Raw genomic sequence first — 18,645 nt, forward strand, 5'->3', positions numbered from 1 at the left:
TATACACAAAACATAGAGACGATATACACAAGATATAGTGAAATATACACACATTCTAGAGACGATATACACAAGATATAGTGAAATATACACAAAATCTAGAGACGATATACACAAGATATAGTGAAATATACACAAAACATAGAGACGATATACACAACATATAGTGAAATATACACAAAATCTAGAGACAATATACACAAGATATAGTGAAATATACACAAAGTCTAGAGACGATATACACAAGATATAGTGAAATATACACAAAATCTAGAGACGATATACACAAGATATAGTGAAAAATACACAAAATCTAGAGACAATATACACAAGATATAGTGAAATATACACAAAATCTGGAGACGATATACACAAGATATAGTGAAATATACACAAAATCTGGAGACGATATACACAAGATATAGTGAAATATACACAAAATCTAGAGACAATATACACAAGATATAGTGAAATATACACAAAATCTAGAGACGATATACATTTTAAAGTGACTTGAGTGACTCAGTGTTACTCTTCTTTATAGTGACTTAGTGTTAAAGTGTTATTGTCCATAGAGATGATATGATACAGTAATAATGACAAAGTGACTGACTGAAAATGGTGGTTGGGGAAGAAACCACAGCTTCACAGCTTCTTCAGAAGCCTCACAGCCTGTGGGTAGAAACTGAGAAACTGTTCATCAACCGAAAAACAAGCTCCTCTCTTCCTTCAGCTCTGAAAAGAATCCACAGATGAGCAGCTGTCAAGACGCCGTTACTGAGCAAAGGAAAAAGACAAAAAGAAGAGTTTGTACTAGAAAGCATAAGCTGACCATCTGAGACGGGTGAAGGTTTTATGGACGAGTCTAGAAGTGAGATATTTGAAAGTAACAGAACGCAGTATATAAATCACTGAACAGGACAACATTGTTTAAATACAAATTAATTCATATTTCAAATTCATCTTCCTCTCTCCAGCTTCAGGTCCTCGATCTGGATCCACTGAAGTAATAGTCGGAGTGTCAGTGGGACTGAGTCTAATCTTGCTCCTCATCATCATACTGGGCCTGATTTGCTGCTACAAGAAGAGCAAAGGTTTGAAGACACACTTCCTCTGTCCTGTATGAGTTTATGCAGCTGAGTAAAGACAGATTTCTGTGAGCTGTGCTGTTTGTACTGGCGCTGATATAGAAGTATAGTTTGAATCTCTTATTCAAAGATGTATCTCTGGCTCCCTCCACTGGAAATCAGCAGAACACCAACCAAAGCCAGCGTCTGTCAGGGTCTGGGGGGTCTCTCTCAGGAAACCCACCACTGCAGGCTGCTCAGTTTGCATTACTAACATAATCACTAGCATTTAGTTTTTATAGCAGTTACACTGTTTCAGTAAAAGATCTTATTCACTCTGTAATAAGCAGTGATCACATTTATGGATTATTGATTTCATATTTAACAGGAATGCGACTAAATTTCCTCTTGATCATTAATACTTGTTTATAAGTGAGGTGTCTGTGATGATGTGAGAACACAGTGGCGTCTCTGATGAGTAACTTCTTCTGTTCCAGGTGATTCTGCAGCTCAGCCCAGTGATGTCACTTACGCTCAGATTGCGACTAAAAAGAACCGCAGAGGAAGCGGTAAGAACTGCATCTCTACAGTAACAGATATATTTTCTCTTTAACTGGTTTTAGTATTAATGTAAATTTATTTCTTTCAGATGAAGGAGCGACACAACCAAATGATGTCACTTACGCTCAGATTATGACTACAAACAGCTACAGAGGAAACAGTAAGAACTGCATCTCTACAGTAACAGATATATTTTCTCTTTAACTGGTTTTAGTATTAATGTAAATTGATTTCTCTTTCAGATGAAGGAGCAACACAACCAAATGACGTGACTTATTCCCAGATTCAGTTGAAAAACCTGGAACATCATGAAAAAGGTGCGCAATACCACCTGCCCATTTTTTAGAAGAACACATCAGACTGACTGTAGAATAAATGATTTGAACAGATTTGAATGAATTTCTTTGTACTCCAAAGACGAATTGTGCAGAGTCCAGTGATGTGCTTTATTCACATGTTGAGACGAAAACATGAAGATGGTGATTTAAAAGAAACGATGAATGAAAACAGTGTCTACAATGTTATAGACAAATATGTAATGACACAAGTACTTAATGTCGTGGTATTCGTGTCTAATTTTTTCCCTGTTCTATTATATACACACATAGTGTGGGTGATGACCGTGAGCTGCGTATAAGTTTCCTTCATCTAAATTACATTCAATAAATGTTCTCTGATCATCATCGGTGATATGAAGTGGGTGTCAGAGACGTCCACATCTAATGTGGGAGCTTCTATGTGAACTGTAGCCTTTAAACAGCGACAATGTTGGCCACCTTTTATTTTGAGGATCCTTAATATCTTAAAGCTCACAAATGCCAACATTGTTAACAAACTAATTCATTAATTGAAGCTCTACCTGTAATTTAAATGATGCATGAGACAGAAGATTTCAGAGCTTTATTAAAGCCTAGACTCGATCTCCAGACGACAGTAATGCCTAAACTATCAGACTCAGTAAAGAAACCTGAGCGTGTTTAAAATACAATTTAAACATTCACAGTAATTTGATTCTGGCAAATAAAAGCTTCTGAATGAGTTGGTATAAGTAAATGAGCTGGAGTTTAGTGACGTCACAGAGACAATTAATTCAAAGGGCTGTTTTTGCTGCTTTCTTTCCATATATGGACAACTTCTTCATTAAAACCAAGCAAGGGAAATTTGATTTATAATATATTACACTGATATTGCTGTGAGTAGAGTGGATGGTTCTAACAGCAAAAACATGTCAAAGCCTTGAAGAAAATCTGTTTTTGTAGACTGTCAATTATACACTAACATGTAATTCATAAAGCGCTTTTCTCTTGTAGGTCTGTGAAGAAAACTGCTGCTGTTTCAGTGCAGAACAGTAACCATTCACAGAAACTCCTGGTTGGGTTCTAAGGAGTGCAGACAGAAGAGGACCTGAACACATTTAGACTGTCAGAACTTTCATACGTGATTTGAACAACTTCATTTACTAATCATAACACATTTCCTTTGGAATAAAATGAGTATTTATGTGAACTAAACCAATGTGAGCAGCACATAATCAGAGCTTTGTACAATCAAAACACATAAAAGCTCAGTTTCTCAGGCTGAAATTGAGCTTAATCCTCATCTAAAAACTCTGTTCACAGATCATCTCTGTCCAGAAAACAGACTCAAAATATCAAGAGTTGTTTTTCTAAGTGACGATAAGCAAACCTCAGTCATGTCCGTCAGCTCAGGGGATCAAATCGGCAGCCTTGCAGTCACAAGGCTGGTTCCCTAACCACCAGCCCACGATGATTCAAATAGTGCCAAATTTTGTTTGATGAGATTTTTTGTAGTTATGAGTTTTGATGTTTAATGTGTGTTAGTTTTATTTTTTATCATTTATATTATTCTTTTGCCTAACCCAACTAACAATCTTCATACAGTAATGCTGATGACAAAAAGCAGTCTGGTCCTACGCTGTGCTATTCTTCTTGTACTGTATTGTATTCATGTATTGTTACATATTTCTGTTTTTGATAGAGTTGAATTACATTTATAATAGTCATCCATCCATTTACCAAGCCGCTTCTCCCTCAGGGTCGCGGGGGGTGCTGGAGCCTATCCCAGCGGTCTTATAATAGTCATGTTTTCATAAAATAATACATTACTTTGATCTTTTAGCAAGCTGAAGCAATACATCTCTTCCCGCTGTATTTTTTATTATATTTGCAGATGCCAGAAAGTGGCACAAATAAATATATTATCCAACCACAACAACTTCTGTTCTTTATTCAGAGACAGAAATGAGCTTTGATCAAAGACCTAATGGAACAGTACACATCTTATTTTAGTTCATAAATATACAGTATATTATATATATATATATTAGGGCTGAGGGAAGAACTTGAGTCTTAGATGCTCTGTGATGCGGATGTGAACGATTCTGAATCGACTCATAAACGTCAAAAGTCGATTTTCTAGACATTTAATTTATAAGGTAAAGTTGACGGAACGTAAAAAGCAGAACTTGGAAGTGAGCAGCGCCCAGACAGCCTGTGGAGGCACATAACAAAAACACACATGGAGCGAGAAATCCGACAGGCTCTGCTTTAAAGCCATTAAAGCCAGTTAGGAGTCACAGCCTTTCTCTCTAACCTGTTTGTCTCTAGACAGACAAAGCACTTTTTGTAAGTCGCTCTGGATAAGAGCATCTGCTAAATGCTGTAAATGTAAATCTGTTGTTAACAATAACTGATTTGGGCCAGCTCTGTAATACAACTTTATCTCATACATTTTATTCCTATGTTTTTTGTCACTGTTATTATTTTGGCATTATGTTATTTTTAATTATTATTAAATTATTATTTTTCCTAACCTGATAATATACCTATTTTTTCCTGTAACAAACAGTATCAAAATTGTTGTTGTATACAAATGTGACCTTTTTACCTAACCTCTGTTGTTTCATCATTTGTTGTCATATTTGATCATATTGTGACTTTGGATCTACTTTATATTTAGATTGTTTACCCAGAAATAGGATAAATGTACTTGAAGTGTAATTTTGTAAACTTCCAATAAAGAATGTATGAATAATTTTAATAATAAATTATGTTGATGCCGTCTATTCTGAATGACTGAGTCAGCCATTCAGAACCAGAAGGGCTGTTCAGCCCCATGTGCTCACATGGGTTTAAGAGGATTTTTCTTCTACTTTTTTTTGGTTTTGCAGTTTTTGGTCAGGTCAAAAATGACAGAAATTACATATCTGCTCATTAACATCCACATCAAACTATAATCATCGAACTCTACCCAACAGAATGAGGCCTACAGTAAATACTGTATGTACAGAAAAGAGGATGCATGCAAACTCAAAAATGAGGCATCTTGAAAATATATGCACAATTAATGAACTTGATGGTGCCCCTAAAATATAACTCAAAACAGTATTTTTACAGGTATTACCTTAAACAATGCTGCACTGCTGATGACTTGATAGAACAGAGAATGAGTATAGCTGGAAACATTAAACGTTTATTCATTAACATATTTACCCACCTGCTGGTGCATGGTGATGTAATCAAAACTCAGAATGTAGAGATGGATGATAAGCACCATATTTGTGTGCCATCGCAAATATTCTCACAACGTTGAGTTTTTTCCCATTAATGGATATTTTTAGGTTTGAAACTGTGTGCGCATGCACATGCAAGTGACTGATACTGGACCAGTCCAGCATTCCACAGTCAGCTTTCAATGGTTTTATAACAGTCAAACAGATTGAGAACAACAACTCAGCCACGAAGTGGTCAGCCATGTAAAATGACAGAGTGGGGTCAGCGGATGCTGAGGGGCATAGTGCGCAGAGGTCAACAACTTTCTGCAGAGTCAATCGCTACAGACCTCCAAACTTCATGTGGCCTTCAGGTTAGCTGAAGAACAGCATAGACAGCTTCATGGAATTAGTTTCCATGGCCAAGCAGCTGCATCCAAGCCTTACATCACCAAGCGCAATGCAAAGCATCAAATGCAGCAGTGTAAAGCACCGCCACTGGACTCTAGAGCAGTGGAGACGTGTTCTCTGGAGTGGTGAATCACACTGCTCCATCAGGCAACCCGATGGCCGAGACTGGGTTTGGCGGTTACCAGGAGATGGTACTTGTCTGACTGCATTGTGCCAAATGTAATGTTTGGTGGAGGGGGGATTATGGTGTGGGGTTGTTTCAGGAGTTGGGCTCGGCCCCTTAGAGATTTTGGACAATTTCATACTCCCATCTTTGTGGGAACAGTTTGGGGACGGCCCCTGCCTGTTCCAACATGACTGCACACCAATGCACAAAGCAAGGTCCATAAAGACATGGATGAGGGAGTTTAGTGTGGAAGAGCTTGACTGGCCTGCACAGAGCGGTCTCTGACTGAGGCGGTCTCTGACTGAGGCGATCTCTGACTGAGGCAGTCTCTGACCGAGGCAGTCTGTGACTGAGGCGGTCTCTGACTGAGGCGGTCTCTGACAGAGGCAGTCTCTGACTGAGGCGGTCTCTGACTGAGGCGGTCTCTGACTGAGGCAGTCTGTGACTGAGGCGGTCTCTGACTGAGGCGGTCTCTGACTGAGGCGGTCTCTGACTGAGGCGGTCTCTGACTGAGTCTTTATGAAAAGTGGGAGTGAGCTGAAACAGTCCCATCCTACCTCAATGCTGTTACATCTGAATGGCACAGTAATGTAATGAAGGGGGGGTTGCAGGACAGATGAACAGGAGAGCAGGTTGGTGATGGTGAGGAGGAGGCCCTCCTGGATGGGAGGACAGTCATTATCTCAGGAAGAGTAAAGATACAAAATTAGTTCTGGTCAGGAGTTTGACTGTAATAAAAAGATTTCCCCCAGAGTGTGGCTGGTGACTCTGGCAGATCTAACTATAACAGCATGAAGTAAAAGGAGAGAACCAGAAGGTAGCATAGATATGAGAGAACCCTGAGACACTGGGATCCCCCCACTCACCGTCAACAAACCTGTGTGATCGCATGAAGTGGTGGGTTATAGTAGGTTACTCTAAAGTATAGGATGACAGTCTAATGTCCCTATAATTCCTTTAGGAAGTCTTATTTAGCCAATAGCTGGTTGTTAATTGGCTGCTTATTACTACTTTATTAAGCAATAACTAACTTAAGTAAAAAGAAAAACGTTTTTTTTGTTAATGCATTATTCAGTGCCACTCCCAAACTGTGGAATACCTTTCCTCAGCTTTCCTTAGCTTTTCCTCCAGCTTAGAATAATGCTGTACTTATATTACAGAGAACACATTTATAAAACTCAAACTGTTGTTTAACTCTTAGATTTTTATCAAATGTCATTTGATTTCAATAAATGTCTCACTTTTGTATGTCTTTATAATATTTTACGTTTACTTGTTTATGTTTACTTGCCACTGTCCACTGGCCACACCACATCCATGAATAAACATACATATATAGATACTATATATAAACATATATAACATATCTTTTCATTCTGTTATTATTATTGTCCAGTTCGTACTCCATTGCAGTACAGATGTCATATTCATATGATGTCATATGAATTTCCCACCCACTGCTCACCACCCTGAGCTAATGCCCTATTTGGTGAAACAACGTGAAAAAAAAAAAAGCAGACTTTGACTTTTTTAACTTGTATAGCAGCTTAAGCAGTCTGAGAGAGGCACTAAATGATTAAAATATCTATAAATAATACTGTGCACAATCATTTTCTGAGTAATGGGTCTGTATGAAGTGCACTTACTAATAAACTCTGTGATCACTGTGAGCTTGCAGCTTGTCTGAATTGTTTGTTATTATGTTCAATGCTCTAGTTTAGTATTTTTTTGTTTTTCTGAATGTGCTCTTAGTATATTACCAACCTCTAAATAAAAATGACATCATACTCTAAAATGCAACTGTAGCCATTCAGCACAGTCCAGGCCCACGTGGATAAAACAAACAATATTGGTTTTATTATCATTAACCCAAAACAGGCATGGGTCAAAACCAGAAAACGCAGAGAGATCACAATATTGATCATAACACCAGGCGAACGACGAAGGGCAAGACAAAAGACGTAGTTGGTAAATCAGGTAAAACAGGTACAATACTGAGACCAAGAGCCCAAAGCAAAGGTACCAGAGGGAACAGCAAAACGGCGTAAACAAGTCAAAAGGTGGGAATCAGAAAAAGGCAATCAATACAAACGCTCAGTAAGTTCAAGAAGAAGCAACACCTCACACTGACTCTGACTAAAGCCCGGGCTTATATACTATCTGGACTAAACATGTTACAAATATACACAGGTGAGGATCTTCTAGTAATCAGGAGACTGTGAACGCTGATAGGTAGGCACAAGACTGTCATGAGTCACATGATCCCTGAGAGTGTTGTGGGTAATGTAGTCCATTTCGGTTTGAGGGTTTGTCCTATACGTGACAGCAGCTTTACATTTCTAGAGAAAATGTAAACCTAAGTTGTTACTTCACTCTGTATCACTTTCTCTCTCCTACAGATGGTGATGTGATTCTGGACAGTCCTGTCCATCCTGTGACTGAGGGAGATTCTCTGACTCTCCTCTGTTTATTTCGCTCCACAAAGCCCTCAAACCTCACAGCTGATTTCTATAAAGATGGATCGCTGCTCCAGACCCAGACGACAGGAGAGATGATCATCCGTACTGTCTCAAAGTCAGATGAAGGTCTCTACCACTGTAAACACCCAGAGAGAGGAGAGTCACCACAGAGCTGACTCTCAGTCAGAGGTGAGAACAGTTTCATGTTATTTGATTCTTTCTGTAACTCTACAGTTTCATATTTTAATTACAGATTCCATCTTGTAGCATGTAAACTATTTTCACCTCACTGTGGTGGTGCGGGGACTCTGTCTCTGTTTTAACAATGTGAGAAACCAGCCCTTGGAGGAAGGTGATAGAGTGCTGCTTCACAATGTTGGATTGACAGGGAAACATAAATTGCAAGACAGATGGAGGTCATTGCCTCATGTAGTGGTTGGGAAAATGCCAAATTTACCTGTGTACCATGTCAAGTCCAAGAGAGGGACTGGACCGGTCAAGACTTTGCATAGAGACCATCTCTTACCAATTGGATATTTGGTAAGAATGCCAGAACCTTCAGGCATTGAAAATGTGCCACAGAGATCTGTAACAAGGGTACAGAGACAATGTGACAGAGCAAAAACTGTAGAGTCATGAGAAACTGGAGGGGAAACTGCTGAATCCGAAAGTGAAGAAATGTATGAACCTCCTCAGATTGATGTTAAAGATGTACGAAGGCGACTAGGGGACATGTTGGAACCCTCTGACAGGATTGATGCTGTGGAAGGGGGTGACTTGGCTCTGAATAATGGTGAGCTGGACAAAAATACTGATGTAGGTGAAATGCCCAACAGCACCAACCTGGAGAATGCTGGAACCGAGGAGATCTCACAGCCACCTACTAATACTGGGGTGGACCCAGATGTAGAGGGGGGAGACGTCCCTGACTCTAATGTGTTAGTGGAGGATGTTGAGCCTGTGTGTACCCGTTCTTCCAGGAGAGAAAGGAGACCTGTCATTCGCCTAAGTTATGATGAGCCTGGGGAGCCTACAGATTCTCCAGTAACCATTATTCATACTGGTATGATTATACAGTTTAGTGACAGCTCAGGAGTTCCTGGAATCTCAAGGCGTACTTGACAGAAACAGCCTGTAGCGGTTTGCTCTGTATGTTCAGTCAGGCTAAGGCCATGCAACAATAAAACCTATTGTCGAGAAAAGAAGGTCATGTTAAAAGATAAAACTAGGCCTAATGAGGACATTAGCCATTTAGAAGGGGGAGGATGTAGCCCCGGCTAAAATGATAATCCTTTGTTTCTAATATAAATGTAAATTTGTCCAAGATAAAAATGTTATGCACAGTGTAAATAGTTTAACATACAGATATTACATATTTAGTGTGTGTTATTTTTGTTTTAATAAAATATAGGCAGCTTAAAATCTGTAAGCAGAAGTGAGAGGGGAGGGGCGCTGCGGGGGGTGAGAGAGAGAGAGAGAGAGAGAGAGAGAGAGAGAGAGAGAGAGAGAGAGAGAGAGAGAGAGAGAGAGAGAGGCCGCAGGGGGGAATGGCCGCAGCTGGAAAACGATAAATGCGTTGAGAAAAGTTTTCCTACTCGGTAAACTGAGCCTGTTCTGCTCAGCCAAGTCTCAGAGCGCCGAATCGGTAATGAAGTGATGCGGCCAGTGAAGCTGAAGAGAGGAGCTCGTGCCGCGTTTCTAACGACATTTCAACCGAAAGTCTGTTTGTTTTGTGCTTAGCTAGCCTTGCTAATAGTGAGCGTATGTGCTAGCTAGCTCTGCGGTAGTTCACTCCGCGCTCAACTCTACCAGCGTTCATAAAGACTGCTGTGTGTGAGAAACGAGAGTGTCACTCTGTCTCTCCTCGACCCGTCGGACACAGAGACTCAGTAATTCCACCCCAGATAGCGCTCAGAGTTCCTCTGGCGACGAGGGAACCGCTCTCATCCCCGCCGTCGCTGCCCGTGGGCGGGTCCGCCGCACCTGCACAACAGCACGCTCCAGTTCTCCATCGTTGCCCGGTGGGGGGGCGGTGGTCCGCCTCGTGTCCAGCTCTTCTATTGCTGCCTGGACAGGTTCAGACATTTGTCTCAAGTCAGGTACTGATCTAATATTTTCTATTGAGTGAAGCGGCCTCCTAAGTTTCGGGTCTCCAGCTCCGACTCAGGCCTGCGACGTTTTCCTTTGTTTACTCAGTTGAGGCTTTTGAGTGTGTAAGGACGCGGCCCACTGGAGTTTAAACCCTTCCAGAGGTTTATACTTTGTCCCTGTGTTCAGAAACTCTTTTATGAGCTGCTCTATATTTTCCACTGCTCAAGTACCATTACAGGTGTGTTTAAAGGGGAAATTCTACATAAGTCAAATTCATGATATGAGTTTAAATTAGAGGTGAATTTATACAAAAGCTACTTGTTTGGCAAGTGTGGTGTACATTGAACATTTGCTTAATCTGTAGCTTGGAAAAGCTCTGGCATCTGGTTACTAAAACTCTGAAGTATAATATAATTTTAAAAATCTAAGCACTGTTATATTGTAAAGGTATTTACAGTTTACATTTTTCTGAACCCTGATAATTCTGAAAAATCCATAAGAGAACGTACTTTGATAAAATCTGATATTTTTCATGCGTGAAACACTCAGTAAACCTCTGGTATTTTGTATCTAAGTCTATTTGAGTATTTACTTTCTCTTGCGTGTTTGTTTTACTTCTGCCAATCAGTTATATAAGGGAATAGGGAGTGATATATTGGATTCAGGGCCCTTATTCGTGCCACATATATTTGGGATAGGGGTTACAGATGGATCACTGCTTCAGAACCAGACGACAGGAGAGATGATCATCTGTACTGTCTCAAAGTCAGATGAAGGTCTCTACCACTGTAAACACCCAGAGAGAGGAGAGTCACCACAGAGCTGGCTCTCAGTCAGAGGTGAGAACAGTTTCTTGTTATTTGATTCTTTCTGTAACTCTACAGTTTCATATTTTAATTACAGATTCCATCTTGTAGCATGTAAACTATTTTCACCTCACTGTGGTGGTGCGGGGTCTCTGTTTTAACAATGTGAGAACACAGTGGCGTCTCTGATGAGCAGCTTCTTCTGTTCCAAGTGATTCTGCAGCTCAGCCCGGTGATGTAACTCATGCTCAGATTGTGACTACTGAAATGGTAAAATCTGCATCTCTACAATAACACAGATAATAATCTTTAATTGATAATAATCTTTGTGTTGTTTACTCTTATTATTTTTGTTTTATTCTGAATTATTTCAGTATCAGATGAAGCAATGACAAGACCAAATGATGTGACATATTCTCAAAGAGAACATGAGAACATGCAAACTCCACACAGAGAGGACCCCAGTCACCCAGCCGGGGAATCGAACCCAGGCCCTCCTTGCTGTGAGGCGCTACCCACCACGCCACCGTGCCATAATAATAATAATAACTTTATTTATAGAGCACTGATGGCAGCTCAGTATGCTTTAAAAAGATACAGTGCAGTTCTCCATTGATCTGAGCTCTTGTTTTTGATTTTTTCTTTGAATACCTAATAAAAACAACATTAAATTAATTAACTCTGCTTGTTAACATATTAATATGTGTCTCTGCATCACTATAGACCAGGGGTGTCCAAACTACGGCCCGCGGGCCAACTGCCCGCAAAACATTTTATAAATAGAATAGAATATGGCCCGCACTTCAACTACTGCACTTCTTAGTTTTAACACCAGGGGGAGTTGATCAAGGCAGTTGCTCCACCAAAAAAAATTCCCCCAAGTTACTAAACATGGCAGAACCAAAGAAGCAAAAGGTAGAAAGTGAGTGCAGAAAATTTCAGAAACGGCGGGAGTGTGAATATTTCTTTAAAGAATTCAAGGGGAAGTGTGTCTGTCTGATCTGCACTGAAACTGTGGCACTGATGAAAGAGTATAAGTATAATGTACGACAGCATTATGAAACCAAACATCAGGCCTACGCATCCTACACTGGAGCTGAGCGAGAGCAGAAAGGAAAGCAAACGGTAGCTGTCCTCCAGGGTCAGCAACAGTATTTTATTTGTGCTCAAAAAGTCCAGGAAAAGGCTACAATAGCCAGCTATGAGGTCGCCCAACTCATCGCAAGACATGGCAAGCCTTTTTCAGATGGAGACCTCATAAAACAAAGTGCAGGACTTCAACGTCAGCATGTCCAGAAGTACAGTGGTGCGACACATTGAAGACTTGTCAGCCAACGTTACACTGCAACTCTGATAAAGCTTGTACTTTTGATTTTTACTCCATCGCATGTGATGAAAGCACTGATGCCACAGACACCGCACAGCTGCTGATTTTTTTTTTTTTGCGGAGTGCCGAGTTTTTTTGGATGAGAACTCTGGAGTTACAGAGGAGCTGCTCGGTCTTAAGAGTCTAAATGCTTTCTGCCCTCGCTATTGAGTGCATCTTGTGACAAATTTATACTGTACTGCACTCACAAACACACACACCCTCACCCACATACACATACATCACAGTAATTTGTGCAGTATTTCCAAGTGCTGTAGGTCTCAGGTACACTTTCTTCTCTTTTCTCAGGAGCAGCAGTTGGTGAACCATCGCCGTGGCATTTGCGCTGTTTTTTCTGCCCTTTTGTTATTTCCCTTTTTTTACTCCCACACCCCCCCACCCCCCCCCCTTTATCCCTCCTCTCCCTTCTTTACAGATTCCCCTGGCCTGTCTAGCATGATGTTAACACATTTCATTAAAATATCAAATGTATAAACAAAATGAAATTAAATAATTAAAAAAGAAAGAAAGAAACACTGACAAGATGAGCCTATAATCTATAGTGCTCATTTTGGAAAAGTAAATTTGTTTGGCACAGTAAAGCAGTCTGACCATAATTCTGATTGCAAATCTGCCAGACAAGACAGGCAAAAAAAAAAAAAAAAAAGTCTAAAAGGCACAACAACGGGTATGGATATTTTTGAAGCTTTGTCAGACTCAATTGACAAAATGGGACTTAAATGGGACAAGCTGTGTGGAGTTACAACAGACGGGGCTCCAGCTATGGCAGGTGCACACAAAGGAATGGCCTCTATGATGTGCTCTAAGGTGAAAGAGACTGGAGGTATGGCTTTTAAAATGCACTGCATTGTTCACCAAGAAGCCCTTTGTGCCAAGACAGTCAATCTTGGAGATGTAATGAACAAAGTTGCAAAAACTGTCAACATAATTCAAACAAGGGGACTGTACCATAGAGAATTTCAGGCTTTCCTTTCTGATGTCGATGCTGAATATGGGGATCTACTCTATGACTCGAATGTGCGCTGGCTAAGCCGCGGCGTTGTGCTGAAGCGTTTTTACTCCCTGAGGACAGAAATTGACCAGTTTTTGAAGGAGAAGGACCGACCTCTTCATGAGCTGAATGACCCTCTATGGTTGGCTGACCTCGCATTTTTAGTTGATCTGACTGATCATTTAACCACCCTGAACAAGAGCCTACAAGGGAAAGAGCAGCTTGTACCACAACTTTATGCGCACATGAAAGCATTTTGTGTGAAGCTCAATCTCTTTAAGACACAACTGCTCAACTTCAACGTTGTGCACTTCTGCATACTCTCCGAGATCAGAACTGCTTGTCCACAGGCCAACCTTTCTGCTAAAGAAGGGAAATATGTGTCTGTGATTGCATGTCTCGAAACGGAATTCAGACAACGCTTCCAGGATTTTTCTGTCATTGAAAAAGAAATCAAGCTATTCATGTCTCCTTAATTGGTGGATCCCGAAGAAGTGGAAGAGAATCTGCAATTAGAACTAATCGAAATCCAGTGTGATGATTCTCTGAAGAATCAACATCAGCAGCTTTCCCTCCCCGAGTTCTACCGGGGCTTGGAAAAGGAAAAGTTTCCTCTGATGAGACGCCACGTGAAAAAATTGATCATTCTATTTGGCTCAACATACATATGTGAGCAAACATTTTCGCTGTTGACACTGAACAAAAGCAGATTGAGAACCAAAATGACCGACAGCCATCTCTATAATGACCTTCGCATCTCAACCACTAAGTTTACTCCAGACCTGCCAGCCATCCTTCGCTCCAAAGCGCAGCAGCACTGCTCCCCCTGAGTGCAATGCCGTTCCCACTTTAGGTGAGTACAAAATATATTCCACAGTACCCCTGAGTTAATGCATGAGCAAGTATACATGCTGCAAATGTCAATAATGCGCATCAATTCTGTCACTACCCTGCTTTTGCGCACCACTTTCTTATATGCGTTTTTCTTGTTAACACACACAGTACAAAGTCAGCTGATCTCATCTGAAGCAGATGTGCTGCTTGATCAAGTTACATCTGTCCGGATTTTTGGCACAAGTGGCGTCGGATCAGCACTGCAGCTGGATGGCCCGATTTACATACCTAGCGCAGCTGATACTCACCAGAATAATTTACTAAAACTGTATGCACTCCTGTTATTAAGTCTAGTTCAATCTGCTAATGTTGATAACCGCTTCAAACGAATGTTAATAACTTAAATAACAAGCTTAAAATTTACCCGTCCCATTTTCCCCTTTATTGTTTTTTCTCTGTACTGTAAATCTTCTAAGAAGAAATCTGAGCCTGCTGTTCTAAGAGAAATCTACCAAAGTTTTTTTTATAAATCAATAATGATCCATTTATGGAAAGTTGTCTTTAATTATATTCAACAATATAAAATATTAAGCGGCACAGTGGCGTGGTGGGTAGCGCTGTCGCCTCACAGCGAGGAGGGCCTGGGTTCGATTCCCCGGCCGGGCGGCCAGGGTCCTCTCTGTGTGGAGTTTGCATGTTCTCCCCATGTCTGTGTGGGTTTCCTCCGTGTTCTCTGGTTTCCTCCCACAGTCTAAAGACATGCAGTCAGGCCATTTGGACATGCTAAATTGCCCCTAGGTGTGAGTGGCTGTCTGTGTTTGTCTGTCTGCCCTGCGATGGACTGGCGACCTGTCCAGGGTGTGTCCTGCCTTCTGCCCGAAGACTGCTGGGATAGGCTCCAGCATCCACCCGCGGCTTGAAAATGGATGGAATATAAAATATTTGACCACTTTTAATTGATTTTTCTAACTTTAATACACTAAAGTTAAGGTTATATATCTCATTTCTAGTAAGTGGCCCAGCCCCTCCTATATTTTTATGTATGTGGCCCTCAGTGAAAAAAGTTTGGACACCCCTGATCTAAAGTGTGAATCTATGTTAACCTGCTTCTCCACTAATGTGAAAAAGAGTCTGAGTAAAATCTTTATAATCACCAAAACAACCAACTACAACAAGCCCTAGTGTATCATTTGGTCTTCTTAAAACATGAGAGGCAAATTATTATCTTTTAACAACGTCACCTCAAGGCCTTGGATAAATTAGACGGTTATCAAACAGTCTCTCAATGGTCAACGCATTACTTTGGCCATCAGTGAACAGACTCGAGTCATCAGACATCCATGAGTAATTAGTAAAACAAATGAACAGATATTAATCAAATGAAAAACTAAGTAGACTGAAATTATACTGTGAAAGGGTGTGTCGTGTTTGTAAATGTGGTGAGGAGGCGGACACATACACTGAGATAAGCGAATTTTATTAGGGGCAAATCCAGGGTCAAAGTCACAACGGTCCAGGGTCAAACAGCCATGACCAAATGAAAACAGGATCAAGCATACAAACAGTACACAACAAAGACCAACACAGACCAAGGCCAACACAGGGTTTATATACACGAGGGTAAACGAGGAACAGGCGGGAACACAGGTGGATACAATCAGGGGTGGAATCACGAAACAAGGGGGCTGGACTAAAAAACCAAAACAAAGAACTCATGGGCTAAGAACACATGCTGCCTGTTACAGAAGCTCCCGTTCATGTTCTTTCGTTTTTGCTCGTTACTTTACCTTTTTAATAGTTTATTTATTTTGACGAGGCAATATAGGGAAGCTGTGCCCTCTCGAAACATGCGAGTAGAGAGTGTTTTTTTGTCTGTTTTTTTCGCCGTGAAAGTGCTACTTTCACTCACTCCCCGTGTCCGCCGCGGCGATGCAGCATGGCCGTTTTGTTTACACTCGGGACCAGCTGATCGCACTGCAGCCGGTTGGCATGGCTTTGGAGACGGACACACAGGGGATGCAGAGGGGGAATTAACCAGCGCACGGGGAAAGCGAGGGAGAGACGGTGGAGGCTTATGGAAAAGAAGGGATATGGGCAATGTGAGGTCACTGGCAAATAAGATGGACAAGCTGAAAGCACCAGCCAGGAGTCAGAGGGAGTACCGGGAGTGTAGTTTAATGTGCTTTTCGGAGACATGGCTACACCAGGACATCCCGGATGACCATGTTTCAATCGATGACTTCCAGACTATTCGGGCTGACCGGGGCTTCACCGAGAGCGGTAAGCGCAAAGGAGGTGGGCTCGCTGTGCTAGTCTATAACCGCTGGTGTAACCCTGGTCACATTACCATCAAGGAACGTACCTGTTGCCTGGACATTGAGCTGACGTGAGTATTCGCATGCCATCATCGTGACTGTCTACATTCCCCCTTCTGCCAACCCGACGTAGGCAAGTGACGTCATTTATTCAACTACAGCACGTCTCCAAACGCAACACCTGAGTGCCTTTATCGCCATATCGGGTGACTTAACCATGTCGCTATGGCCAAGGCACTACCACACTTCACTCAGTATGTGGACTGTCCCATCAGAGAGGAAAGATCACTGGACTTGCTGTATGCTAATGTTAAGGACGCATACAGCTGCTCCCCCCTCCCCCCTCTTGGTAGGTCAGCTCCTGTTATGTGCCGCTGGTGAAGAGTCAGCCTGTGACCAAGTGGACAGTGAGTAGATGGTCTGGGGAGACGAGGCACAAAGGATTGCTTTGAGGCTACTGATTGGTGCATCACTGAGTGGACATCTTCTGTGTGGACACCACTCCTCCAACCAGGACTGTTACATGTTACCCAAACAACAAGCCGTTGGTAACAAAGGACATTAAGGCTCTCCTCAACAAGATGAAGAGCACCTTCAGAGCGGGAGACAGGGTGGAGGTGAGAACGATCCAGAGGGAACTGAGGACAGCTATCAAGGAGGCGAAGGACAAATATAGGAGGAAGCTGGAGTGGAAACTCCAGCAGAACAACATGAGGGAGGTCTGGAATGGAATGAGGACCATCACCAGCTTCAGGTCCAGCAACAACAGAGGAGTAGATGTCAGTGTGTATGGGGCCAACAAGCTAAATCTGTTCTTTAACAGATTTGACACGGCAGGCTCTGTCCCCCCCCAGCCTGACTCCTCTGCTGCCAGTCCTCAGCAGACCATACCACTCACCCCCCTCCCCCTCCTGATAGCCTGCCCCCCTCTTGTGACAGCCCATCTCACACCTCCATCCCTCCCCCACCCACCAACTCTACAGTGTGTCTCACTGCTGACCAGGTAGGAAGACAACTGAAGAGACTCCACACAAACAAGGCTGCAGGCCCTGATGGGGTTCCACCCAGGGTGCGTAAAGCCTGTGCCACCCAACTTTGTGGAGTACTTCAACATGTCTTCAACTTGAGCCTGAGTCTCCAGAGGGTCCCCATGATGTGGAAGACATCCTGCATTGTTCCTGTCCCAAAGACGCCACGACCCAGTGACGCCAAGGACTACAGGCCAGTGGCACTGACGTCTCATGTCATGAAGACCATGGAGAGGCTTGTCTTGGATCAGCTCCGACCCATAGTCCAGCCTTTTCTAGATCCCCTCCAGTTTGCCTATCAGCCCCGCCTGGGAGTTGAAGACGCCATCATCTACCTGGTGGTCAGCAACAAAGTAGTCCCACAAGGTACTGTCCTCTCTCCCTTCCTCTTCACCCTCTACACCACGGACTTCAGCTACTGCACACAGACTTGACACCTTCAGAAGTTTTATGATGATTCTGCAATAGTTGGATGTATCAGCAAGGGTGAAGAGGATGAGTACAGGGCCCCTGTGTCCATCAGCGGGGTCAGTGTGAACACTGTGGATGATTACAAATATCTGGGTGTGTATATTGACAATAAACTGGACTGGGCTAAGAACACTGATGCCATCTACAGGAAGGGCCAAAGTCATCTCTATTTTCTGAGGACTATGCTCAGGATCTTCTATGAGTCTGTGATGGCGAGTGCTATCCTCTATGCTGTTGCATACTGGGGAAGCAGGCTGAGGGTGGCAGATGCCAACAGACTCTGCAATCTGATCCGCAAGGCTGGTTACGTTGGTGTGGAGCTGGACTCGCTGACGGCCGTGTTGGAGAGGAGGACGCTGTCTAAACTGAAGGCCATTATGAACAATGGCTCCCAACCACTCTACGACACAGTGATGAGACACACGAGCTCATTCAGGTCAAGACTCACTCTACCAAAATGCACCACAGAGCGCCACAGGAAGTCATTCTTACCTGTGGCCATCAAACTCTATAACTCCTCCCTCAGTGTGTGACTCACAAAACTCAA

General features: G+C 42.3%; 1 protein-coding gene across 1 annotated transcript in view; it reads left to right on the forward strand.

The window, feature by feature from the left end:
- The window catches only part of LOC119262786 (sialoadhesin-like), a gene marked incomplete at its 3' end in the record, with an annotated part of 84,654 nt that overhangs the window by 43,865 nt on the left and 22,144 nt on the right, over positions 1 to 18,645 (forward strand). The window contains exon 7 of the mRNA XM_037536016.1: positions 978 to 1,094. Coding sequence (XP_037391913.1) covers positions 978 to 1,094 — 117 coding nt within the window. The remainder of the gene's footprint in view (positions 1 to 977; positions 1,095 to 18,645) is intronic.

Source organism: Pygocentrus nattereri, chromosome 29, assembly GCF_015220715.1.
Source record: "Pygocentrus nattereri isolate fPygNat1 chromosome 29, fPygNat1.pri, whole genome shotgun sequence".
NCBI classification, from domain to species: domain Eukaryota; kingdom Metazoa; phylum Chordata; class Actinopteri; order Characiformes; family Serrasalmidae; genus Pygocentrus; species Pygocentrus nattereri.